Consider the following 27,471-nt stretch of genomic DNA (forward strand, 5'->3'; position numbering starts at 1 on the left):
AATTGTTTAAAATATCTTTTTCTGAAAATAAGTTATGTTGGATACACTACTTTTAGTTTATAAAACAGGTAAATTTAGTCTTAAAGAATAACTAATATTTTACACAACACTTAATTTTCTAGGAGTTTTAAGCACATCCTCTGAGGTTGATATTATCATGCCCGTTATATAGAAGAAAACAGACTCAGGAAGTTTATATGGCTGCCCGAGGTTACATACTCACACATCGCATTTTCCATGCTCTACTACTATACTATATTATCTCTTTAGCTTCCATAGAAAATGAATTAAAAATATATAAACTGGTTTGGACATAAAGAGATAAGCTTTCATTTTTCTCTGCATTCACTCATATGAATATCTTGTTCCCCAGGGATGAGGATAAATGATATCCTCTTCTGTTTATATTGAAAGTAAGAATGATATAACTAGGAGTTGAGCCCTTTGTTCCAAAAACTAGAAGAGCTCATACCTTTAAGTTTTATGCCATGTGCTTTTCTGTTACAAAGAGCTTGTTATGCTATTCTTGTTACACTGCTGAACCCAGCACAGTGATCTGATAACCCAGAGAGAAGTTTGAAAGTCTTCAGGTTTTTATTCTACACCATTATTACTTTGTCTTTTTAGGGAGGAGTTTATTCTCCTGCCCCCATCTAAATTGTAACTGTACATATTCTCAAAGATACTTGGGGGGGGGGGGGTAATCCATACTGACACACTGTAGCTATTATCGTGTTCTCTGTATCTTTCATCCTCTGAAGAGAAACACCTGGCCCTAGGAGCTTTTGTTTAAGTTTAATTATTTATGAAGCTTGCTCCTTAATATTTTATGAAATGCTTTGTATATGTAACTGAAGCAGATGTTGTCATAAATATTTTGTCTAGGATAGTAACTCCAAAGGTAGTTCTGGCTTTTATAGTTTGTTCACGTGTGCTTGCTTTCTGTCTGCATAAGGAGACTCCTACCAATTAGTAACATAGCTTTTTAACAGTTCAGAAAAGAAGTGTTATTCTGTATTTTTTTGGAAATTGACTTGTCCGTTATTGCCACTCTTAATACCTTGAAGACTAACCAAAAAGTAAACTTAATAAAATAAAGGGAAAAAAAAACTATTATCATCTCAAAAGAAACAGGGAAAAGACACAGGAAAAGCATTTGACAAAATTAAACACTTTTATGATAAAAACACAAATTAGAAATAGAAGGGAACTTCATTAACAGATAAAAGGCATTTATGAAAAACCTACAGTTAACATCATGCTTAATGGTGAAAATCTGAAAGGTTTCCTTCTAGAGATCAGGAACAAGACAAAGATGCCCATTTTCCCTACTGTACTGGAAATCCTAGTCAGATCAATTAGTCAAGGAAAAAAGAAGTAGAAGGCATCCATATTGAAAGGGAAGAATGAAATTATCTGTTTTTGCAGATGACATAATTATGTATAGAAAATACTATAGAGACCATGAAAAAAGTACTAGAGCTAATAAATCAATTCAGTGAAATTACAGGTACGAGATCAAAACACAAAAATCAACTATGTTTCTGTACTCCATCAATGAATACACCAAAAGAAAATTAAGACAATTCCAGCTATAATATCTAAAGAATAAAATACCAAGAATAAATTTAAATAAAGGATTCAAAGACTTGTACATCGAGAAACTATAAAACATTGCTGAAAATAATTGAAGAGGACCTAAATAAATGGAAATCATATTTATGGATTGAAAGAGTTCATATTCCCCAAAGCAATGTATAGATTCAGTCAATCCCTATCAAAATTCCAATGACCTTTTTTTGCAGAAATGGGAAAGCCTGTCCTCAAATTCATATGGAACTTCCAAGGGGCCCTGAATACCCAAAAACAACATTGAAAAGAAAAAACAAAGCTGAAGGACTCACATTTCCCAATTTCAAAAGTTAATTCAAGATTAATCAAAATAGTGTGGTACTAGCATAAGGACAGACATATATAGACCAATGAAATAGAATTGAGAATTCAGAAATAAGCCCAAACATCTATGGCCAATTGATTTTCAACAAGGTTGCCAAGGCCATTTAGTAAAGAAAGACTACTTTTTTCAACAAAAGACTTGTGCTGAGACAAGATAACCACATGCAAGAGAATGAAGTTGAACCCCTGCCTCACTCCATATACAAAAATTAACTCAAAATGGATCAGTGACCTAAAACTGTAGAAGAAAACGTAGAGGTAAATCTTTATGACCTTGGGTTTGGCACCGTGTTCTTAGCTTTGCCATTAATGCAGAAGCAACCAAAGAAAAAACAGATAATTTGACTTACTCAAATTAAAAGCTTTTGTGCATTGAAGAACATTCTCAAGAATATAGAAAAGACAGGGGTGCCTGGGTACCTCAGTCAGTTAAGTGTCCCAACTTCAGCAGAGGTCATGATCTCATGGTTCGTGGGTTCAAGCCCCACATCAGGCTCTGGGTTGACAGCTCAGAGCCTGGCTCCTGCTTCAGATTCTGTGTCTCCCTCCCTCTTTCTCTGACCTTCCCTTGCTTGTGTTCTTCCTCTCTCTCAAAAATAAATAAACATTAAAAAAAAAATTTTAAAAAGGAGAATATAGAAAAGATAGCCCATAGGATGGGAGAAATTATTTTTTATGACAATTTATTGTCAAATTGGCTTAGATACAACACCCAGTTCTCATCCCAGCAAGTGCCCTCCTCAATGCCCATCACCCATTTTCTTCTCTCCCCCATCCCCCATCAAATCTCAGTTCTCTGTATTTAAGAGTCTCCTATGGGGGCGCCTGGGTGGCTCAGTCGGTTGAGAGACCGACTTCGGCTCAGGTCATGATCTCACGGTTTGTGAGTTCAAGCCCCGCGTCGGGCTCTGTGCTGACAGCTCAGAGCCCGGAGCCTGCTTCTGTGTCTCCCTCTCTCCTGCCCTTCCCTCACTCATGCTCTGTCTCTCTCTGTCTCAGAAATAAATAAACATTAAAAAACAAAAAAAAAAACAAAAAAAAAGAGTCTCCTATGTTTTGTCCCCCTCCCTGTTTTTATATTAGTTTTGCTTCCCTTCCCTTATGTTCATCTGTTTTGTATCTTAAAGTCCTCATATGAGTGAAGTCATATGATGTTTGTTTTTCTCTGACTAATTTCACTTAGTATAATACCCTCTAGCTCCATCATAGTTGCAAACGGCAAGATTTCATTTTTTTTGATTGCCGGCTAATACTCCATTGTATATGTATACCACATCTTCTTTATCTGTTCGCCCATCGATGGACATTTGTGTTCTTGCCATACTTTGGCTATTGTTGATAGTGCTGTTATCAACATTGGGGTGCATGTTCCCCTTCAAAACAGCACACCTGTATCCCTTGGATAAATACCTAGTAGTGCAATTGCTGTGTCATAGGGTAGTTCTATTTTTAATTTTTTGAGGAACCTCCATACTGTTTTCCAGAGTGGCTGCACCAGTTTGCATTCCCACCAGCAGTGCAAAAGAGATCCTCTTTCTCCGCATCCTTGCTAACATCTGTTGTTGCCTGAGTTGTTAATGTTAGCCATTCTGACAGGTGTGAGGTAGTATTTCATTGTGGTTTTGGTTTGCATTTCCCTGATGATGAGTGATGTTGAGTATTTTTTCATGTGTTGGTTGGTCATCCGGACGTCTTTTTTGGAGAATTGTCTATTCATGTCTTTTGCCCATTTCTTCACTGGATTATTTGTTTTTTGAGTGTTGAGTTTGAGAAGTTCTTTATAGATTTTGGATACTAACCCTTCATCTGATATGTCATTTGCAAATATCTTTTCCCATTCTATCAGTTGCCTTTTAGTTTTGCTGATTGTTTCCTTCACTGTGCAGAAGCTTTTTATTTTGATGAGGTCCCAATAATTCATTTTTGCTTTTGTTTCCCTTGCCTCTGGAGATGTGTTGAGTAAGAAGTTGCTGCGGCCAAGGTCAGAGAGGTTTTTGCCTGCTTTCTCCCCAAGGATTTTGATGGCTTCCTGTCTTACATTTAGGTCCTTCATCCATTTTGAGTTTCTTTTTGTGTATGGTGTAAGAAAGTGGTCCAGGTTCATTTTTATGCATGTTGCTGTCCAGTTTTTCCAGCACCACTTGCTAAAGACACTCTTTATTCCACTGGATATTCTTTCCTGCTTTGTCAAAGATTAGTTGGCCATATGTTTGTGGGTCCATTTTTGGGTTCTCTACTTTGTTCCATTGATCTGAGTGTCTGTTTTTGTGCCAGTACCACACTGTCTTGATGATTACAGCTTTGTAAAACAGCTTGAAGTCCGGGATCGTGATGCCTCCATCTTTGGTTTTCTTTCTCAAGATTTCTGTGGCTATTCGGGGTCTTTTCTCATTCCATACAAATGTTCGGATTGTTTGTTCTAGCTCTGTGAAGAATGCTGGTATTATTTTATTAGGGATTGTATTGAGCGTGTAGATTGCTTTGAGTAGTATGGACATTTTAACAATATTTGTTCTTCCTATCCAGGAACATGGAATATTTTTTCCATTTTTTGGCATATTCTTCAATTTCTTTCATAAGCTTCCTATAGTTATCAGTGTGTAGATTTTTCACCTCTTAGATTTATTCCTATGTATTTTATGGGTTTTGGTGCAGTTGTAAATGGGATCAATTCCTTGATTTCTCTTTCTGTTGCTTGATTATTGGTGTATAGGAATGCACCCGATTTCTGTGCATTGATTTTATATCCTGCGACTTTGCTGAATTCATGGATCAGTTCTAGCAGTTTTTTGGTGGAATCTTTTGGGTTTTCCATATAGAGTATCATGTCATCTGCAAAGAGTGCAAGTTTGACCTCCTCCTGGCTGATTTGGATGCCTTTTATTTCTTTGTGTTGTCTGATTGCTGAGGCTATGATTTCCAATACTGTGTTGAGTAACAGTGACAAGAGTGGACATCCCTGGCTTGTTCCTGACCTTAGGGGGAAAGCTCTCAGTTTTTCCCCATTGAAGATGATATTAGCATTGGGTCTTTCATATATGGCTTTTATGATCTCAAGGTATGCTCCTTCTATCTCTACTTTCTTGAGGGTTTTTATCATGAAAGGATGCTGTATTTTGTCAGATGCTTTCTCTGCATCTATTGAGAGGATCATGTGGTTTTTGTCCTTTCTTTTATTGATGTGATGAATCATGTTGATTGTTTTGCAGATTTTGAACCAGCCCTGCATCCCAGGTGTAAATCCCACTTGGTCATGGTGAATAATTTTTTTAATGTATTGTTGGATCCATTTGGCTAGTATTTTGTTGAGGATTTTTGCATCCATGTTCATCAGAAAAATTGGTCTATAGTTCTCCTTTTTAGTGGAGTCTTTGTCTTGTTTTGGAATCAAAGTAACACTGGCTTCATAAAAAGAGTTTGGAAGTTTTCCTTCCATTTCTATTTTTTGGAACAGCTTCAAGAGAATAGTTGTTAACTCTTCTTTAAATGTTTGGTAGAATTCTATTGGAAAGCCATCTATCTGGCCCTGGACTCTTGTTTTTTGGGAGATTTTTAATTAATAATTCGATTTCTTAACTGGTTAAGGGTCTGTTCAAATTTTCTATTTCTTCCTGTTTCAGTTTTGGTAGTGTATATGTTTCTAGGAATTTGTCCATTTCTTCCAGATTGCCCATATTATTGGCACATAATTGCTCATAATATTCCCTTATTATTGTTTATATTTCTGCTATGTTGGTTGTGATCTCCCCTCTTTCATTATTGATTTTATTTATTTGGGTCCTTTCCTTTTTCTATTTGATCAAACTGGCTAGGGGCTTATCAATTTTGTTAATTCTTTCAAAGAACCAGCTTCTGGCTTCATTGATCTGTTCTACTGTTTTTTTAGTTTCGATAGCACTGATTTCTGCTCTAGTCTTTATTATTTCCTGTCTTCTGCTGGTTTGGGGTTTTATTTGCTGTTCTTTTTCCATATCTGTAAGGTGTAAGGTTAGGTTGTATATATGAGATCTTCCTTCTTTAGGAAGGCCTGGATTGCTATATACTTTCCTCTTATAACCACCTTTGCTGTCTCCTGGAGGTTTTGAGCTGTGGTGTTATTATTTTCATTGGCTTCCATGTCCTTTTTAATCTCCTCTTTAACTTCTTGGTTAGCCCATTCATTCTATAGTATGATGGTCTTTAGTCTCCAAGTATTTGTTATCTTTCCACATTTTTTCTTGTGGTTGATTTCAAGTTTCATAGCATTGTGGTCTGAAAATATGCACAGTATGATCTTGATCTTTTTGTACCCCAGTATGTGATCTATTCTGGAAAACGTTCCATGTGCACTGGAGAAGAATGTGTATTCTACTGCTTTAGGATGAAATGTTCTGAATATATCTGTTAAGTCTGTCTGGTCCAGTGTGTCATTCAGAACCATTGTTTCCTTGTTCATTGTCTATTTAGATGATCTATCTATTGCTGTTAGTGGGGTGTTGAAGTCCCCTATTATTATGGTATTCTTATCAATGAGTTTCTTTATATTGTGATTAATTGATTTATATATTTGGGTACCTCCAAATTTGGAGCCTAAATGCTTACAATTCTTAGATCTTCTTGGTGGATAGACCCCTTCCTTAATTATGATATAATGCCCTTCTTCATCTCTTGTTACAGTCTTTATTTTAAAGTCTGATTGTCTGATATAAGTATGGCTACCCTGGCTTTCTTTTGTTGACCATTAGCATGATAGATGGTTCTCCATTACCTTACTTTCAATCTGAAGGTGTCCTTAGGTCTAAAGTGGGTCTCTGGTAAACAGCATATAGATAGATCTTGTTTTCCTATCCATTCTGTTATCCTGTGTCTTTTGATTGGGACATTTAGTCCATTGACATTTAGAGTGAGTACTGAAAGATAAGAATTTGTGAGCATGTTTTTTTTTTTTTTAAGTTTATTTATTTAGAGACAGAGACAGCACAAGAGGGGGAGAGGCAGAGAAAGAGAGAGAAAGAGAGCGAATCCTAAGCAGGCTCCACGCTGTCAGCTCAGAGCCTGATGAAGGGCTCAAACTCACAAACTGAGAGATCATGAGCTGAGCCAAAATCAGGAGTCAGATGCATAACCAACTGAGCCACCCAGGTGCCCCTGGATGGGTATGTTTTTTAAAAGAGTCCTTGTATTTTAGATATCATATTGAAATATTATGGATTAAGGCATATGTCTGAGACTTGCTTCAGTATAGTTGGGGGTGGAAGAGATAGTTGGATCTATTAATGAAACAAGATTGGGCAGGAGGGGCCATTTTTGGAAGTTGGATGATGGTTATGTGGGGATACATTATACAGTTGTCTCTAGTTTTATATATGTTATAATAAAGTTAAAAATGTAAAAAAGGTTGTAACTAGAAGGATGATCCTCTTAACTTTTTTTGCATGATGATTAGTGAGGCTCTTAGGGCTGTGTCAAGAGCTTTCACAGCTTAAAACTGGAATCCAGGAAAAGAAAAAAAAACACATTTCCCTTTGAGAAGATGTTTATTCAGCCAGCCTTGCCTGACAAAATTTTCCCAAACTCTGCTCACCCCATCTCACCCCGTCAGTCTGGATTAAATATCATCCTCTTTTGTGTTCTCTAAGTACCCTCTACATACTTCCACGGTGTACTTAACTGTGTATTGTCTGGGTCTCCCACTTTCCAGATTATAAATTCCTTGAAGATATTAACCTTGTGTATTCATCTTTATTCATCTGTATTCTCCCCTCATCACTGCATTGAACATTGGGTTTGGTAAGCTCTCTCAATAAATTGCTGAATGAGCGATAGGGAACTGGATTTGTGCTGGTAAATAAAATGTAAAATATAACCCCCTACTTTCTCCATATTCTCAGTAAACCCTTTTCTGAGGACTACTAAGGTATAGCTACAGAGCTTCTTGAAATTTTTCATATTCTGCCCATCCTCTGGCAGAAGTGCTAATGAAAGATAAGTAAAGGGTAAGTAAGCACTGTAGCAAAATGGAAAATAGGTTTCTGCACAATCAAATGTTGCTGATTTCCATTCATTCCCAGGGTATATAATGCAATGAAGTCTTTTCAGATGGCTTTCTGTACTGTTTTGCTGCATTCTGTGTATCAGAATTCCCCTTCTATATGAATTCCTTTTAGTCTGTCTTATTGGTATGCAATAAGATGGTAGTTAGAATGTAACTTCCTAGGGGCACCTGGCTGACTCAGTCAGTGGAGCATATAACTTTTGATTTGGGGGTTGTAAGTTCAAGCCCCGTCTTGGGTGTATAGAGATTACTTAAAGATTTTTTAAAATCTTAAAAAATAATAATAATAACCACCTAGAAAAGGTGGCAAGAAATACTATAAAAATAATATTTGGTAGGGTTTCTGGCTGGCTCAGTCAGTAGAGCATGCAACTCTTGATCTCAGGGTCGTGAATTCAAGCCCCACTTTGGGCATGGAGCCTGCTCAAAAAAAATTTTTTTTGAATGCGATTTTGTGCTATGTAGAGTGTTATCTAGCAGTTTCCTAGTGGGCGACAATCTCCATATAGCAGACATTAAGAAGTCTACAAAATTTTATAACTGGGAGAGACCTAAGAGACTAATGTGGTTTCCTATTTTCATTCCGCTGCCCCCATTAAAAAGAACAGCTTTTTGTATAATCACTATCTTTTTGCTGTCTTAAAATATTGTATATTTTTTAGTCCCAAAATCTGGGCTAGTTTCTAAACTAGTACTTTCCATATTTAGACTATTGAGAAAATAGGACATACAAGTAACAACTCTTATCTAAAATGAAAAAAAAATGGATAATTATCATTTTCTTTTGGTCACATGGTGTTGGATGATTTCTCATTTTTGGAAAGCAGCAGAATAAGTCTTAAACTTTAAAATACAATTACTGGATATCTTAACCTTAGTAAGACTTAAAGATACTTTATTTTCTCTTTAGGTCGTACGGGACTATAATCTTCAGCTGTTTTTACAAGAGAATGCTGTATTTCACAAACCCCAGCCCTTCCAGTTCCAACCCTGCGACAGTGATACTGTAAGGGAATTCCAGATTTTCATTCCATTTGTTTAAGCAATGTTTGTGCTCAAATGACTGTTATCCTCGGACTAGACAGAAAAAGCTGAGTGTGTGTCTCCTTAATTTTATAACAAAACTGTGAGTATGCAGAGAAACTGACATTTCTTCTTTCTAAAATGTGACTAAAACCCAGTATCTTTATGCCAGCAACTTAAACAAGGTTAAATTATAAGACACGGTACTGGAAACCTGCAAACTGAACTGAGGGAAGAAGAAAAAGTACTCAATAATTTTTTTTTCAATTTAAATATAAATCATACTTTCTATCCATGAAATTCTTCACATGTGCATAGTTCCAAAGAAACCAGTGGTTAAATTTTAACCAGAATAGAATCAATAAACAGAGGAGTGAATATGTGCCTGCAAATATTTTGTTTGGCTTTTAAAAAAATTACAGGCCCTTTATAATTCCTTTCAGATTTCTTAGAATGTCAGAGCATTAACATAAATGCCAAATTGGCAATTTTGAAAAAGCAGACATTAAACATACATTTTATCCTTGAGCTAATGAAAATTGTTTGCCATTATTTAAATTAAAAAAAAATAGAACCAAAATGCTAATTTGATAACATAAAGAAAGGCAGTCAACTTCTACAAGTTGAAAAAGCACATGTTGGCATATCTAGCACATTCATTCCATGTAGGCAGGCCAAGAGGGAAGTCAAATTTTATTCATAAGGTCTCTTAGTAAACCTAGAATCAGAACCAGGGGAATTTATGATCTCAGAATTTCATGCTATCAGTTTAATAGAAATCTTTGCTGGAGATATCTTCATTACTTTTCTTACATTTTAAGGAGCCCTGTTAGTGGCTATGTAAAGAAATGTAGGAAATCAGCATTTTTCTCTAGATTGTAACTCTTGCCCTTTATATTAGTGCCCTTTTTATCAATCTGCTTTTGCTTAATCACCCAGTGACGTTGTCCTATAATTTGACTTCTTTAGCTGAAAGGAATAAAGCTGGGCAATAGAAGATATGGGGTATGGACAGGTTCACCAAGCTTGACTTAAAACTGTGACTAATACTAAATTATTTTATCTTTGCCCATTTTCCTCAAAAACTCAGAATAACTGTAGACTCTCGTCTTACTTGTCCAAGGCTCAACTACAATCTGAAATCCTCCTTTGTTTCTAGACACTGTGCTAAATGTTCTTAGCTGTGTGTCCCTGTTAACCTGAAGATTCTAACTATGCTGTTTTCTGTCCTTGTGCAATCTTTACTGGGCAGAGTTTAAAAGCTGCCCAGCTGGTGGATATTGAGCTCTCCCCTGTCAGTGCTCTGAGAATGACCATAGCTGAGGTATATGGGGGGTGTGGGTCAAGGGTGGGGGAGATGGGATGTGTGGGTTTGCATGTTAATGAAGGGTGGGACTGGTATTGGGATTAAGAACGTGTGTGTGTGTGTGTGTGTGTGTGTGTGTGTGTGTGTGTGTGTGTGTGTAAGAGGCCACTGAATGCATAAACTGGGGCTTTCCATTTTCCTTAATATAAATTAAGGTTTTCCTTTCCTATTTATAGTGAAAAGATTGAACTTCTCATTTTTCATCTTGTCTGAAGCACCTTAGTTTTCCTCAACAGATGTGCTGGAAAGGATTGTAGAGCTAATCTTGCCTTTATCAAGGAGAAAACCGAAGCCTTTTTTAATATGACCCAGTTCAAATTGCAGTATTTTTCCTGCAAAAGTCCAAACTGTCCAAATGAAAACAGTCACATATTACTGTCAAAGTTAATTAAGACATGAAATGATTGTTACCCCCCACCCGCCTTTTTTTTTTTTTTTTTTGGTTTATCTTTTACTTGCTGTTGAATCGAAATTTCTTGTCATTTTATTTTAATATATGATTTTTTTTAATTTTGTTAACATTTGTTTATTTTTGAGACAGAGAGAGAGAGAGCATGAAGCAGGGAGGGTCAGAGAGAGAGAGGGAGACACAGAATCTGAGACAGGCTCCAGGCTCCGAGCTGTCAGCACAGAGCCCAACGTGGGGCTCAAACTCACAGACTGCGAGATCATGACCTGAGCTGAAGTCGGACGCTTAACCGACTGAGCCACCCAGGCGCCCCAATATATGATTATTTTGACTTATGCCTTAAAATGATATACAAAAAAAAAAAGAAAAAACTGAGCAAAATGGTTTTATAAAGACACAATGGTTATGAGTAACAATGATGAGTGGCAAGTTTTGTTTCATGTGACATAATTGCTATCTCATGGTTAACACTGAAAGAATTCCTTGTCTTTATTTCCATATAGAGTTACTGATTTCCAAAGTGTCCTGTCTTTATATCCTCAAATAACATTTTTCAGATGATACCAGTAAGTCAAAAATCCTTTCTAGAAAGAGTAATTTTCACCTTTTTTTGCTGAAAGTTTTTAATGCAAGATTATTCCAAGAAGGATATGAGATGTACCCTGAAATTTCCCTTCCTCCTTCCCCAAAATAGGATGTTCTATGAGGGAGAATTGACAAGTACATATATTAAGACCTCAATTTTGGAGAGTCATTCAGCTGTCAAATGGGTCATGCTTGTGTTAGAGATTCATACAGGTGTCGTACAGTGAGAAATCATGGGCTTTGGAGTCAAATCCTAGCTATGCCATTTGCTAGCTGTGCTTACTTTATTTATGTGTTTATATATATTTCACCTCTCTGATTCAGCTTTGTCAGATATAAAATGTTAAAAACTTTACTTGGTTTGAAAATTAAATGAGCTTCTTTAAGCATTTGACTCTATATGCCTAGCATATAGGTGGTACCGAATAAATGTTGACTGTCTTCCCCCCCCCCCCCATCTTTCTACAAGACAATCATATTTCACTTTTTTAGGTTTTGCCCCTAATTGCTATAGGAAATACCAAAATATCAAATATGGAAGACATTATAAAGATAATGAAATCTTACAACACTTTTGTAATCCTGGCCCCTCTGCTCTTAAGTCCCGTATTGATTGTCCCTTGGGACTTCTGCTCTCCCTTTTTATTCCACAATGTAGATCTCATCAACCTCTCTGTTAATAGTTTATGAACTTAAAAGGCAATCTGTGTGGAATAAACAACGGCCAGTAGCAAACAATTAGTGTCCATTCTTACTCTTATCATAAGAACATAACTGGTACTTTTCAGTACGTCTGCCCTACATACATCTCAATGTCCCTTCCATTACCAGAACTAGTGATGTGTGCCTTTAAGGACATTTCCTCACATCCTATGAAAAGGACCTCCTGTCCTATTTCAGCCTGGGATGGGATGGTATAATACAGGAAACACACATGTCTACATATAAAGACAGAAAAAACCTAAGGAAACTTTTCTCCCAAATTTTCTGGTGAGGATGAGAATACCTTTTCCTGAACTGCAAATAATAAGATCTTCACAGATATCACAAACTGACATTTTTATCACAGTGTCACAAATATAAAAAAAAAAAAAAAGCTGACAAATTCCTGATATATGATCTTTTCCTGTTATTTTAGCCACTACTTGTGATATTTAATTCTACTGTCTAAAAATTAAAAGTTATAGTAAGGGGCACCTGGGTGGCTCAGTCAGCTGAGTATCTGACTTTGACTCAAGTCGGGATCTCATTGTTTGTGAGTTCAAGCCCTGTATTGGGCTTGCTGCTTTCAACCTATCAGCTCAGAGCCTGCTTCAGATCCTCTGTCCCCCTCCCACTCATCCCCACTTGTACCCTCTCAAAAATAAATAAAAAAATAAGTAAATAAAAGTTATAGTAAGTAAAATAGCCATTTGCTGTAATTTAGGACTTTTGCACATTAAATTTTCACTTAAGTGTGGCATTTTATGCATCTATTAAAAATATGTTCAATATATATAAATCAAACCAACATGCTGTATACCTTAAACTTATACAGTGATGTATGTCAATTATTTCTCAATAAACCAAGAAAAAATAAATATTTACCAAAAATTATCCTTGTCTATACAAGATTATATGGGATCAATATACCCTACAGGTAAATTACCTGAAAATTCTCATTGTTAATGAGTGGCTTTATCTGCTATTGGAAATCTTGCATTGCATATGCAGTGCTATAGCATTGACACCTGAACATGATAGCACTGTGATAGAGAATTTGTGGAAAATCCTACTCGTGGGTAAATAGGTACCATCCTCCTACCCGTATACTGACCACAGTATCCAAAAATGAAAGGCTCCGATTATAGACCTGAGTGTTGCTCTCCAGAAACAGCAGTGCTGGCAGTCAGCTGTTCAGAGGAGGCTGTCCTGTGTTCTTCAAAAAGGACTTACTTGCTCTTTGTTGAAAACCTACCACCTATATAGTGAGTCTTGGTGCTTTCTCTGGTTTGGTGCTTTCTCTAACCATCCACATGTATCCAGAGCTTTCCATAGATGCCTTGGTACCGACAGTAAGGAGACTGGAACATTCATTTTTTTATCTGGCCTGAGATTATAGCTCTTAAAGCAAAGTCTCTGTGAGAGCTACAAAAATAAAGACATATTCTCATGTGGCTTTTCCAACCAGTCATGCCTCAAGATCTGTTTAGAATGTCAGATACAAGCATTTTTATTGTTTTTCATTTTGCTTTTATGTCATTACTGAAGGGCATGATTGTCTCTTAGAATTACTTTTGGTATTCTAACACTTCTAGTGTGCTTCCCTAAGAGACTGTACACACTTAACCCAGCTATCCAGATGAGTTCCTGCATCTCTTCTAAGCACAAAAGCTGCCATCCAAGTGTAGTCTGCTCCACTTCTTTCCAAGTTGTGCTATATATTTAGAACATGTGGCTTAGAGGGCCACAATCTCTCATCAGAAGTCTTCAGGTCGGGCCGCCTGGGTGGCTCAGTCGGTTGAGCGGCCAACTTCAGCTCAGGTCACAATCTCACGGTCCGTGAGTTCAAGCCCCGCGTCGGGCTCTGGGCTGATGGCTCAGAGCCTGGAGCCTGCTTCCGATTCTGTGTCTCCCTCTCTCTCTGCCCCTCCCCCATTCACGCTCTGTCTCTCTCTGTCTCAAAAATAAATAAACGTAAAAAAAAAATAAAAAAAAAAAAAGAAGTCTTCAGGTCAGGTGTGTTTCAAAAATCAGAATTTTTCGGTGCTTTCAGCAGTACATATACAAAAATTGGGACAATACAGAGAAGTTTAGCATGGTCCCTGCTCAAGGATGACACACAAATTCATGAAGCGTTCCCTATTTTTTAAAAACAAAATATTTTCAATCAATCAATCAATAACATAGGTACCATTTTTAGGATTTTTAGGGGTGCCTGGCAGGCTCAGTTGGTAGAGCATATGACTATTGATATGGGGGCTGTGAGTTTGAGCCTACATTGAGTGTAGAGATTACTTAAAAATAAAATCTTTTTTTTTAATGTTTGTTTATTTTTGAGAGAGAGAGGGAGAGAGAGAGAGTGCATGTGTGAGCAGGGGAGGGACAGAGAGAGAAGGAGACACAGAATCCGAAGCAGCTCCAGGTTCTGAGCTGTCAGCACAGAGTCTGACACGGGGCCCGAACCCACAAACCATGAAATCATGATCTGAGCTGAAGTTGGATGCTTACCCGACTGAGCCACCCAGGCACCCCAAAAATAAAATCTTTTAAAAAATAAAATAAAAGTAAAATAAAATAAAAATTTTAGGTTTTAGAAGAGTTTTCTGTATATCGTATATTGTATAACACCCTAGCAAGGTATGGGGAAGAACTCCCTGATCAAGCACAGTATTTTTGCAGTAAAACATTTGAATAGGCGTACTAAGTAAAATAAATAAGAATTATAAATAACCTCTCTTCAGTTCAAGTCAGATTTTGCCCTAAATGAGCTGTGACTCCAAACTTAACTAAAAAGTAAAACCTGATTTTCCAAGTATTTTGAATTTCAAAATTATGGGATTGTGAACCTATATAAACACGAGTACTAGAAATACAATAACCTATAAAAATCCAGATGCTTTTTACTTGCAAAAGCCCTTTTCAGAAGAAGTGAAAATTAACTTTCTTGAAATAACGGTATATTGTTAAATTTCATAAAAAATAAAATGGATTAAATATTTAGCACAATAAATATAAACTAAAAAATACAAGTAGTGCAAATCCCTTGAATGAGGGTTAATAACTAGATTGTTCCTGGCACATGACATTGGCTTATCAACCCTAATGTTATCTTTTTTTTTAATTTTTTTTAACATTTATTTATTTTTGAAACAGAGAGAGACAGAGCATGAGCAGGGGAGGGGCAGAGAGAGAGAGAGAGACACACAGAATCCGAAGCAGGTTCCAGGCTCTGAGCTGTCAGCACAGAGCCTGATGCGGGGCTCAAACTCACAGACCACGAGATCATGACCTGAGCCGAAGTGGGACGCTTAACCGACTGAGCCACCCAGGCACCCCACGTTATCTTTTTTTGAAATTGGTTTGAAATGCTTGTATTTTACTGTATTCTTGGTTTTCATTCATCACATATGACCATCTCTTTATCTCTCTTTTGAATGGTTATATTTTGGTAACAGAGTTGAAAAATAATGACAATGTTTCTTGTGTGAAAATCAGCTTATCTGTCCCTACTCACTTGCCCTTCTGAGCATATGCTCTGATAACTTTCTGAACATTGCTGTGTCCCTACGTTAATCTTAAAGTGAACTGAAATATCTTTAAAGTTATTTAATAACTTTATAAATTTGAAAAGACTTTTAATACTATATTATATAAAAATTGGTAACTTAACGTACAAAACTCAGTTGCATTTCTATACAATAATGAAGCAGCAGAAAGAGAAACCAAGGAATCAATCCCATTACCCTTCCACCAAAAACCATAAAATACCTAGGAATAAACCTAACTGAAGAGGTAAAAGATCTGTATGCTAAAACCTCTAGAAAGCTAATGATGAAAGAAATTGAAGAAGACACAAAGAAATGGAGAAACATTCCATGCTCATGGATTAGAAGAACAAATACTGTTAAAATGTCAATACTACCCAAAGCAATCTATACAGCCAATGCAATGCCTGTCAAAATAACACTAACATTCTTCACAGAGCTAGAACAAACAATTCAAAATTTGTATGAAACCAGAAAAGACCCCAAGTAGCCACAGTAATGTTGAAAAAGGAAGCCAGGGGCACCTGGGTGGCTCAGTTAGTTAAGCATCCAACTTTGGCTCAGGTCACGATCACACGATTTGTGGGTTCAAGCCCTGTCTTGGGCTCTGTGCTGACAGCTCAGAGCCTGGAACCTGCTTTATATTCTGTGTCCCTCTCTCTCTGCCCGTCCCCGGCTTGCACTCTGTCTCTCTCAAAAATAAATAAACATTGTTTAAAAAACTTTTAATGATAAATAAGGAGTTGTGGTTTATATACACAATGGAATACTACGTGGCAATGAGAAAGAATGAAATATGGCCTTTTGTAGCAACGTGGATGGAATTGGAGAGTTTTATGCTAAGTGAAATAAGTCATACAGAGAAAGACAGATACCATATGTTTTCACTCTTATGTGGATCCTGAGAAACTTAACAGAAGACCATAGGGGAGGGGAGGGGAAAAAAAAAAGAGAGGGAGGAAGCCAAACCATAAGAGACTCTTAAAAACTGAGAATAAACTGAGGGTTGATGGGAGGTGGGAGGGAGGGGAAAGTGGGTGATGGGCATTGAGGAGGGCACCTGTTGGGATGAGCACTGGGTGTTGTATGGAAACCAGATTGACAATAATTATTTCATATTTAAAAAAAAATAATTCAAAAATTTTAATATTGCTAGTCTCTGAAGGCCTTCTTAAACTCATTTGAAATAGTTTGGCTTTTGTTTTTCTAAAAACAAAATGAAATCAGGGGCATCGGGGTGACTCAGTCGGTTAAGTATCAGACTCTTGGTTTTGACTCAGGTCATGATCTCACAGTTCGTAAGTCCAAGCCCCACATCAGGCTCTGTGCTGACAGTGCAGAGCCTGTTTGGGATTTTCTCTCTCTCCCTCTCTCTCTGCCCCTCCCCTGCTAGTGCTATCTCAAAATAAATAAATAAACTTTAAAAAAAAAAAAAAAAAGGATGTCTTACCTCTAAGTAAATACCTACCCAAAGTTTCATTCAAAGGAAATTTGTATTTTAGGAATGCCTTTTTTCAATATTACTGCCTTTGTCTATTTTATCAATATTAGCATTGGGACATAAGACATATTAGGTCATAAGATAGCAAGGAATCTGAAGTCAAAAAGATCTCAATATAAGCTCTAAATTTGCCACTTAATGGCTTTAGGAAAGACACATACCATTTCTAAGCCTAGAATTCCATACCTATAAATTGAGAATCTCTATTAGGATTATTTTGAGAATTAATGAAATAATACATGTAAAGCAGTTAGCAGAGAGCTTAAATATGCAATAAATGGTACCCTTTTAAAAAATTAACATAACTTTATGGTTTTCTAATTATAAAAAAGCATAAAATAGGAAGTTTTCACCTGAACTGTCACTATTCAAAGGTAACCACTGATAGGATTTTGTTAGTAGCCTTCTAAACATTGCTCTGCAGGAACATACTTATGTCGATGTGGACCCAGAGCTCTATGTAAATAGACTTATACAGACATGAATTAAACTTTTTTTCTCATTATGTCATGGCTATCTAATATTTGCAGTATCTACAGTTCCTGACTATCTCAGAGATTTGACATCCTGCACCTCCCATCAAATAGTTAAAACAAAATTTTTTTTTATGTTTATTTTTGAGAGCGAGAGAGAGAGACAAAGTGTAGGCAGGGAAGGGGCAGAGAGAGAGAGGGACACACAGAATCTGAAACAGGCTCCAGGCTCTGAGCTGTCAGCACAGAGCCCAGCGCAGGGCCCGAACCCACAAAATATGAAATCATGACCTGAGCCAAAGTTGGATGTTTAATGGACTGAGCCACCAAGGTGCCCCAAATAGTTTTTATATTGCTCATCCCCAGTGCCTCCTAAGAATTATGTCCTGTCATGAATTTAAAATTACAATTATGTTTTAAGAATGTTTTTTAAATCTTTAAAAATTTATTTATTTTGAGAGAGAGAGAGCATGAGCACCAAGCAGGGAGGGGCAAAGAGGGAGAGAGAGAAAGAATCCCAAGCAGGCTTTGCACTGCCAGCACAGTCCAGCACTAGGCTGGATTTTGCAAACCATGGGATTATGTATGACCTGAGCCAAAATCAAGAGTTGGATGCTTAACTGAGCCACCCAGGTGCCCCAAATATTTTTTAAAATTTTATAGAGGCCCTTCTACTCTTGCGTTAGGCTAGGCTTTCAGATGATGCTAAGAAGACATTTGGTGCTCGGAGCAGTAGCAGAATAGCTAATCGCTGAGTCTCTCTCTTTTTTTTTTTTTTTTTTTTAACATTTATTTATCATTGAGAGGCAGAGCATGAGAGGGGGAGACACAGAATCTGAATCAGCCTCCGGGATCCAGCTGTCAGCACAGAGCCTGACGTGGGGCTTGAACTCACCAACTGAGAGATCATGACCTGAGCCAAAGTCAGACACTTAACTTACTGAGCCACCCAGGTGCCCCTCTCTGAGTCTCTTGCCCAGAGAAACACAGTGTTACCACTGCTTACAGATAAGGCATGAGTCAGTCTGTTATATTAAACTTAATTGCAGCAGTAGTAAGAATCTGAGATTTCATCTCATCTTTAGATGTCTTGATTTTCAGGTGAGAAAGCTAAGGCCTAGAGAGGAGGTGAAATATGCTAGTCAGGATGACACAGCCAGGTCCCTTTGGGGAATAAACATACAATGTAAATGTATTTGAAGAATAAATGTACTTCAGATTTCAATGGCTACTTTTTAAGGAACAAATAAATTTCATAAAATAAAAGTTATAAAAATCCCTTAATTTGGAGATCCAAAAAAATTTCCTTCCTCAGTTTTCTATTTTGAATGAATTTTATAGTGGGCATTTAAAGAAGAAAAAGGAATCCTTTTATTGTACAAGGGAGAGAAGGATCTCAATCTTGATTAAGTCCACTTTGAGAACCTACATTAAAATACATGACACTTAATAAATTAGTTCTCTTTCTTCTTCTGTTCTTCTGTATACAAAATAATCTTTCTTTTATCAGTTAGGAACTGATTCTAATGTATGTTTATGTCTGGTAATCTCTTTAAGCACCATTCCAGTAATCTGGTGGCCTCACTTTAGAATAAAGGCATTAGGTTTTATTTGTTTAGCCAAATTTAACTGAGGGTTCAAGTCCTCAAATTGCCTAAAGACAAATGGGAAGCATACATGCCAGCAGTCACAGTATAATGTGATATTTGCCTGACAGTAGCCACTCAATAAATGTCTGACAAGTGAATAGGGGCACCTAGATCACTGAGTCGGTTAATCATCCAACTCTTGATTTCATCTCAGGTCATGATCTCTCAGTTGTGAGATTAAGCCCCGTGTTGGCCTCGGTGCTTTCTGAGCATGGAGAGATTTTCTCTCTCCTTCTCCCTCTGTCCTTCTGTATGCACACACGTGCATGTTCTCTCTCAAAAAAAAAAAAAAATAGGTAAATAAATGTCTAAAAAATGAATAAATTAATATAATGGAAATATGTTAAAAAATGAAGGACCCCCTGAGTCTTTCTGCAAAGTCAGGGAATGTTTCACAGAGAACATAGCACTTGAACTGAGATTTGAAGACTGATACAAAAAACAATAAGGAAGCTATATTATCTGGAGGGAACAGCATAGGCTTGTTTTTAGATTTACATTTATTTCCCAGGAAAAGACCTATTTGCTTTTGTAGTTGTTTTTTTTACTAAAACTTCTATGATTTCTAAAATCTAATGTTTCTGAAGATCTCAAGGATCACATTTACTGGACCTAACTTATCAAAAACCCAATCTGACAAATGGCAAATGAAAAACTACCTACCCTATACTTAAAAATTGATAGGAAAGTCCTTTTACAGCATTTCTCTTCAGTTTATAATTTATTTGAATTATTTTTGTGCCACTATTTTTCTGAGAATTGTGATATTGTTATTTATGTCTCTTTAAAAATAATCAAGTTCAACAAGTGAATTTTTTCAGAGCTAGGCTACAGTAGTGTTTGGCACATAATTTTTAAGTTCTCATATTCTGCTTCAGGAAGATAACAATGCTCTTGAAATATTTGTGTTGAATAGCTTATATATGTTATTCTTGTATGTTTCAACTACATTTTTAAGAGGTAAAGGAAAAATGTTAAAAGAATGAACTAAAGATTAAATTAGCTAACATTTCAAAAAGAAGCAGTCACTAGCAGTTTCTTTGGTAGAATCAACCACTGCTAACACCACCATCTGATCGACACTGGATCCTGATATATATCAATCTCAGATGATAGCGGTGGCAGTAGAACATTTCTCTGTGTATTGTTTAACACCCTGGGACGTGTTTGCCGTGTATGAAATTCCCATTTGCCTAGACCTGAGTTGTAGGTTGCTTCCATTTGTCTTTCCATGGCTTGATTGTAAAATTCATGAAAAAAAATTAATCTGAATTTGAACTATAAACTCATATCTCCCAATCAGTGGCATTTGTTGTCTGTCCTGACCATTGGGCACTTCTGTCTGAGTAATAGTAAACCCAAAGAGAAAGGGGGGAAAACCCATCTTTGCTTCCCCAGCTCTTAAGCACGGGAAGTATTCCATTAAAAGGCACAAATTATATGTGGACAGGTAGGGCTATGGCCTTATCTGCAACTAGCACATTTAAACCCATTTACCTATTCCTAAAATGTTGCTCAGTAATGAAAATCCAATTTCTCCATCAACTGTCTCCTTTCTCATCTGATCTACTCCCTAGAAGTTCATTCATTTTGAGATCTGCCTTGATCTTTCAACATATCTTCAGTCTTATTTCTGATTCACTTATTGGGCTAGCAAGAACCTAGAAATTATTTGGAATTTCTTGTTAACAGTAATGAGATTTTGTTTTAAGTAATTTTCACGTGGGTCTTTAGCATTAACAATTACCATTTATAGGATACTTAATATGTATATGTACTATAAGAGAATATTCATAATATGAACTCATTTATCTTAATAACCCTTATGAAATAGGCATTTTTACCAATATTCAGATGTAAGTAAGACTCAGATTAATAACATGCCCAAGATCATAAAGCTAACAAATAGCATAGAGAGGATTAAAACTAAGTCTGTCTGACTTAAAAACCTAAACCTGGGCTCTTGAAAATACATATTTCTGGCATTCCATTTATACATAAGATTCCTCTGACTAATGTAGGCTGCACTTGAAGTCTGCATCCAGGGATTAACATTTTAACCCTGATTTCTGAGGATGGATTAAAATTTAAATGCCTAGATCCTTTTACAAAGCAAAATATAATAATAAAGGTGATTCCCAGATTCCTAATAGCCCAAAGAATGAATCAGAATATAAAATGTATGGGAATGCAAGCTGGTGCAACCACTCTGGAAAATAGTATGGAGGTTCCTCAGAAAATTAAAAGTAGAACTGCCATATGACCCAGAAATTGCACTACTAGGTATTTATCCAAGGCATACAGGTGTGCTGTTTTGAAGGGACATATGCATCCCCATGTTTATAGCAGCACTATCAACAATAGCCAAAGTATGGAAAAAGCCCAAATGTCCATTGATGGATGAATGGACAAAGAAGATGTGGTGTATACACACACACACACACACACACACAATGAGTATTGCTTGGCAAACAAAAAGAATGAAATCTTGCAATTTACAACTACATGGTTGGAACTGGAGGGTATTATGCTAAGCAAAATTAGAGAAAGACAAATATATGACTTCATTCATATGAGGACTTTAAGAGACAAAACAGATGAACATAAGGGAAGGGAAACAAAAATAATATAAAAAGAGGGAGGGGGACAAAACATAAGAGACTCTGAAATATGGAGGACAAACAGAGGGTTACTGGAGGGGTTGTGGGAGGGGGGGATGGACTAAATGGGTAAGGGGCATTAAGGAATCTAGTCCTGAAATCATTGTTGCACTATATGCTAATTTGGATATAAATTTAAAAAAATTTAAAAAGTAAAAGAAGGAATATAACATGTAATTGTGAAGTTGCTTAGATTTTGATTTTGATTCTTTTCCTCTATTTCAATGCATTTATCATTGTATAATCTAGCTTTAACTGAAATGTCTGCATAGAGTAAAAGTTTTTCACCCTTGCCTACAATCCTCCCAACAGAAATACTGTTTTAATCCAGTTTAACAAATTCTCCTTTACCAATTTTGAGCTTTGTAGCCTTAGAAAAGTCAGTTTTCTAAAATCTATCCACTGTAAATTTTGCTTCTATTAAAATCTTCGTTGGATAATTCATATTTAAGAAATTGTTGCTTTCCCAATTTTACATTTTTTCATGGGTTCTTAAGAATTTAGGGGAAATTGAAATAGTTTATTGGTTAATAGTTCTGATTCTGGAATCAGACTTGTATAATCAAAGTCGTAACAATTAATATCTGGTAGACACCAGAAAGTTTACTTAACCTCTCTGAGCCTCAGTTTTCTTTTCTATCAGGTGGCTGTATGACCCATCTCATAAGGTTGTAAATATTACATGAAACACTTTTCACAATACTTTGTACAGTAGAAGTTAAACTATTACTGTTGTTAATTTAGATTTTGAAGTGTGTTCTTTGTGAAACAGAGTAATAGTATTTTAGGGCTAGAAGAAACCCTTACTGATCATTTAATCTAGCACCCCTATATTTCCTATGACACTGAAGTCCAGAGGAAGGGCAAAAACTGGTTTGAGGGGTTTTGGTGAATTGGTTATGGACCTAAAACTAAAGTAAACCCAGTATTTTCATGGACAGAAAGCTTCTGTTGCTGTTACTGTATGATTTTGTTCTTTGTGCTTCTACCCATTGATTCTTTTTTTTAATGCCATTGAAACTATTGGGTTGTTTCCATTTCAACTATGCAACTATTTAATGTCATAGTAGATTGGCATGAATACTTTTTTTTTTTCTTCTTTGGTTAGCTAGCTTTTCTTCACACCCAGTATTAGAGATGCAGCTTTGATATTAAGCAGTATAAGACAAACAAAACAAAACAGAAAAACCTGTGGTCATTTATGGTTTCATTCTGTCCTCTTAGTTTTCTGCTGATGTTCTGACATGAGACATTGCTTCCCACAGTAGTGGAGCATGGCTTGGTTAGAGTGCTGATTAAGTGAAGGCCCTCTGGTCCACTTACAAACAGTAGTGAGTTCAGTACGGATAACAGTATTTGGTCTCTGTTCTCTCTTACGTTGTAGAGCCGACAATTAGAATCAGAAACTGGAACCACAGAGGAGCACAGTCTAAACAAGGAGGCTCGAAAATGGGCTACACGTGTGGCACGTGAGCACAAAAACATTGTTCACCAACAACGGGTAAGTGCAGTAGAGAGTCTTAGGCTATATTTAGCTTAAGCCAAATGTCAAACCAATTTAATGAGTTGAGTTCTATTAATGTGAAAAATATCCTACGTTTTTTTCTGTAATTTCTCACCATTCAGCTGTATGCTCTCAGCTATCTACTTAGCTTGGAAATTCCTTAAGCCTGGGGCGCCTGGGTGCCTCAGTCAGTTAAGCATCAGATTCTTGATTTCGGTACAGGTCATGATTTCACAGTTCCTGAGATCAAGCCCCACATCAGGCTTGCACTGACAGTGCAGAGCCTGCTTGGGATTCTCACTCTCTCCCTCTCTCCCCCTTCCCTCTCTCACTTTGTCTCTCCCAAAATAAATAAATAGGCATATATACATACATACATAAATAAGTTATAATAAAGAAAAAATTCCTTAAGCCCTTCAAGCAGCAGCATAGTAATTTATTTTTTTGCCATAGAATTGCCTAAGAAAGCCTAGTGATAGTGTTACCGTGTTTCAGGTAGTGGAAGAGATATGCCTGTGTTGAATTAAGCTTTTAATTCCCTAGACAAGTTTTTTGAAGTCTTAATTGTAGATTCCATGAAAATGTGTCTTCAAGGGGTGCCTAGCTGGCTCAGTCAATAAAGCATGTGACTCTTGATCTCAGGGTCATGAGTTCGAGCCCCATGTTGGACATAGAGTTTACTTAATAAAAAATTTAAATTAAATTAAAAAATTAAATTAAACACCAAAAAAAATGTATCTTCAAGACTAAATTCTAAGCACAAAGAAATTACTTTAGGTGTAGTAAATTTTTTTCTAATTTCCCTTTATTAATAATTTTTGTGTTTATCTTCATATCCAACATATTAAAAGAATTTTCCATATTTAATATCTGTATTTCCTAATCTCTCACCCATAACATTTGGACTTTTCCTTCTTTCCTCTCCCTGCACTCCATACAGACTGCACTTGCCCAAATCACCAATGATGTCTATGTTGCAAAATCCAAAATGGACACTTTTATTTCTTAAAACCTGTTGGCAGTTTCATCACAATTGACAGCTCCCTTTGTGTTGAAACACTCTCTTCTCTAGTTATCCCTGTCTTAACATTGTCCTGGTTTTCCTTCTGCCTCTGTGGCAATTCCTAAGTTCTTCTTTCTCCACCCCACATTTAAATATTTAAATTCCTTGGGTTTCTGTACTAGGCTATCTTTTCTTATTCTTTAGTCCCTTAACTGGCAGTGTCAACCAGTGCCATGGTTTCGCTTACCAACAAATCATAAATTAGGATCTTCAACATTGGGCCTTTCTTCTGTGTATTCATATATCCTCTCACCTGCTTGGACATCCCCACAGGCATCCCACATTCAGTGTTCCCCTCATCTAATGCTGTAAAACAAATGACCTAAAACTTAATGCCACAAAAAGAGCATATTTCACTTGTCTCTTAGCACTCTGGGGATTGGATGGACTTAGCTTGCCACTTCTCACTTGGGAGTCTCCCACGTGGTTGCAATCAGATAGTGACCACTGCAGGAGTCACCTCACAGACTTGCCCACTGACATATCTGGTCTTGGAACAGGAAGACTTGAACAGCTGGGAGCTGGAACTGGTAGAGCTCCTCATGCATCTCAGTCTCTCCAGCACAGTGGCTTTAGATTAGCTGTATTTCTTACATGGTAGCACAGGGCCTCAAAGGTGTGAGTCCAAGAGTGAGGCAGGAAGGAGCTATGTTATCTTTTCTGGCCGAGCCTCAGAAATAACATGATACTACTTGTGTCATATTTTTGTTAACTGAGGCAGTCACAAAGGCCTGTTGTCCAGGTTCAAGGAGAGAGAACATAAACTCCACTTCTTGGTAGGGAAACAGCAAGGTTCTGTAAGAACATGTGGAATGGGAAATATTGTAACTTTTTTTGAAAATAGCCACAGTCTACCCTCTGGGTATAATAGTTCACATCCCACTTGCATGCAAAATAAAATTCCCCTTTTTACCCAAATCCCCCAAAGCCTGGCATCAGACTCCAGTTTGAATTTTAGAATCTGGTCATCTAAATGAGATCCATAGACAGATAAGGCTTTTTGCCTGTAACACAGTATATCTCTGTCAAAGAATTTGTGAACTAGAGAGACAAGTTACCTGTCTACCATATATCCAATAAATAGTGATTAATTACTGCAGCTTTGTACGTCAAAATGTAAAACACGTAAAGAGACTGTTGCATTAAAATGCCTTACTATATTTGAAAGTAAATGTTTAGATATTAAAAATAAATCTGCTTCCTCTCTCTGATGTCAAGGCATGTTGTGTCTTTCTGCTAGGAGATAGAGACAGGCAGATTTCACCAACTTTTCCATTTTTTTGTAGTATGACCTATGATAGGCTTTAATCTTGTAAGGTATAATTTAAGCAATAAAGTTAAGGGGTTCTGTTTTGGGCCATGATAAATTACCTGGGATCACACACTTACCCTCCTTCATAAACAACTATAAAACTAGTCTAAATATATGAAACAAATGTTTTCAGACACTGTACAACAGGTAATAACAGGAGTGTGAAACCTGAGAGAAAAAATAACACTGAACTTGGCCGTATGACTTCTCAAGCTTTCTGCCTAAAGGCCCTTTCTACATTGCAGTGTAGGGAGGGAGAACTTAAGCAGGGCACCACAGACTCACTGAGTTGAGATGACAGAAATCAGAGTTCAAAGAGCTGATGTGGCATGAATTTCAGGGCAAAGTACCAGACAACATGGAGATGCAAAGAAAGAATTCCAAACATGTACGTAGGTCTCCCCTTCAATCTGTTGAATACTAAACCACATAAGCATATGGTGAAATTCTACAATACTGGGTAGAGAATGACAGTGGAGATAAACTGAACGATTCCCAGAGATCACACAGGGCTAGGACACATTCAAGTTGTTCCTAGCCAAGGTTGAGGCTGCTCTTAGTTGACTATTCATAGATCATTTGGGGCATTCAAGACACTACAGAAGGATCATACATTGGTTCCAGGGGTAAATTAGTCCTAGAATAAGGCTATTTTAGAATTAACCTAACAGAGCTTTAAAACAAGCTTCAGAAAGATCAAGCTAATCCACAAGTAATTTATTTGCCTGCCAGAAAAAAAAAATCTCTTCAAAGGAAGGAAACAAAATCCAGCATTTAACAACATAGTATTTATTATGTCAAGAGTAAAATTTGCAGGATACCTATGTGGCTCATTGAGTTGAGCATCCAATTCTTGATTACAGCTCAGGTCATGACCCCAGGGCCATGGGATCGAACCCTGCATCGGGCTTTGCACTGAATGTGGAGCCTGCTGGAGATTCTCTCTCTCTCTCTCTCTCTCTCTCTCTCTCTCTCTCTCTTTCTCTATCCCTCCCTCTCTCTCTACCCCTCTCTCCCCCCACCTGCTCTCCCTCTCTAAAATAAAATTTAAAAAAATTAATTTAAACAAAAAAATTTAAATTTGGGACACCTGGGTGGCTCAGTCGGTTAAGTATCAGACTCTTGGTTTCAGCTCAGGTCATGATCTCACAGTTTGTGAGTTGAAGTGCTGCATTGGGCTCCTCACTGACAGTGTGGAGCCTGCCTGGGATTCTCTCTCTCTCCCTCCCTCTCTGCCCTTCCCCTGCTCGCTCTCTCTGTCTCTCACTCTCAAAATAAATAAACTTTAAAAAAATTTTTTTAAAGAATCAAATTTACTAGATATTAAAAAATGCAAGAAGAATATGATCCATGACCAAAAGAAAAATCAATTAAAGCAGATCGATAAATGCTAGAGATGATGGAATTAGCAAATAAGGACTTTAGAACAGTAAGTAAGTTCAAGAATTTAAAAGAAAACAAACATGAACATATTGAAGAAAGAAAAGGAAGATATACAAAAGAACCAAATGGGAGGGTGGGGGGCACCTGTGGCTCAGTTGTTAAGTGTCTGATTCTTGATTTCAGCTCAGGTCATGATCTCACAGTTTGTGAGTTTGAGCCCCGCATCAGGCTCTGCACTGACAGTGTGGAGCCTGCTTGGGATTCTCTGTCTCCCTGTCTCTCTGTCTTCCTCTCTCAAAAATAAAT

General features: G+C 37.0%; 1 protein-coding gene and 1 non-coding gene across 6 annotated transcripts in view; both read left to right on the forward strand.

Moving 5' to 3' along the window:
* Nucleotides 1-27,471, forward strand: part of FCHSD2 (FCH and double SH3 domains 2) — a 298,964-nt gene that overhangs the window by 221,028 nt on the left and 50,465 nt on the right. For 4 of the 5 annotated variants that reach the window (XM_019811869.2, XM_019811868.3, XM_019811870.3 and 1 more), the window contains 3 exons: nt 8,901-8,996; nt 10,266-10,337; nt 23,288-23,404. In XM_019811869.2, coding sequence (XP_019667428.1) covers nt 8,901-8,996; nt 10,266-10,337; nt 23,288-23,404 — 285 coding nt within the window. The remainder of the gene's footprint in view (nt 1-8,900; nt 8,997-10,265; nt 10,338-23,287; nt 23,405-27,471) is intronic. The other variant, XM_011286612.4, reaches the window with a different exon arrangement.
* On the forward strand, nt 14,119-14,222 carry LOC111556901. Its single transcript, XR_002736607.1, has one exon. It is a non-coding gene; the product is annotated as a U6 spliceosomal RNA (small nuclear RNA).

The sequence above is a fragment of the Felis catus genome, chromosome D1, assembly GCF_018350175.1.
Source record: "Felis catus isolate Fca126 chromosome D1, F.catus_Fca126_mat1.0, whole genome shotgun sequence".
In the NCBI taxonomy this organism is placed as follows: Eukaryota; Metazoa; Chordata; class Mammalia; order Carnivora; family Felidae; genus Felis; species Felis catus.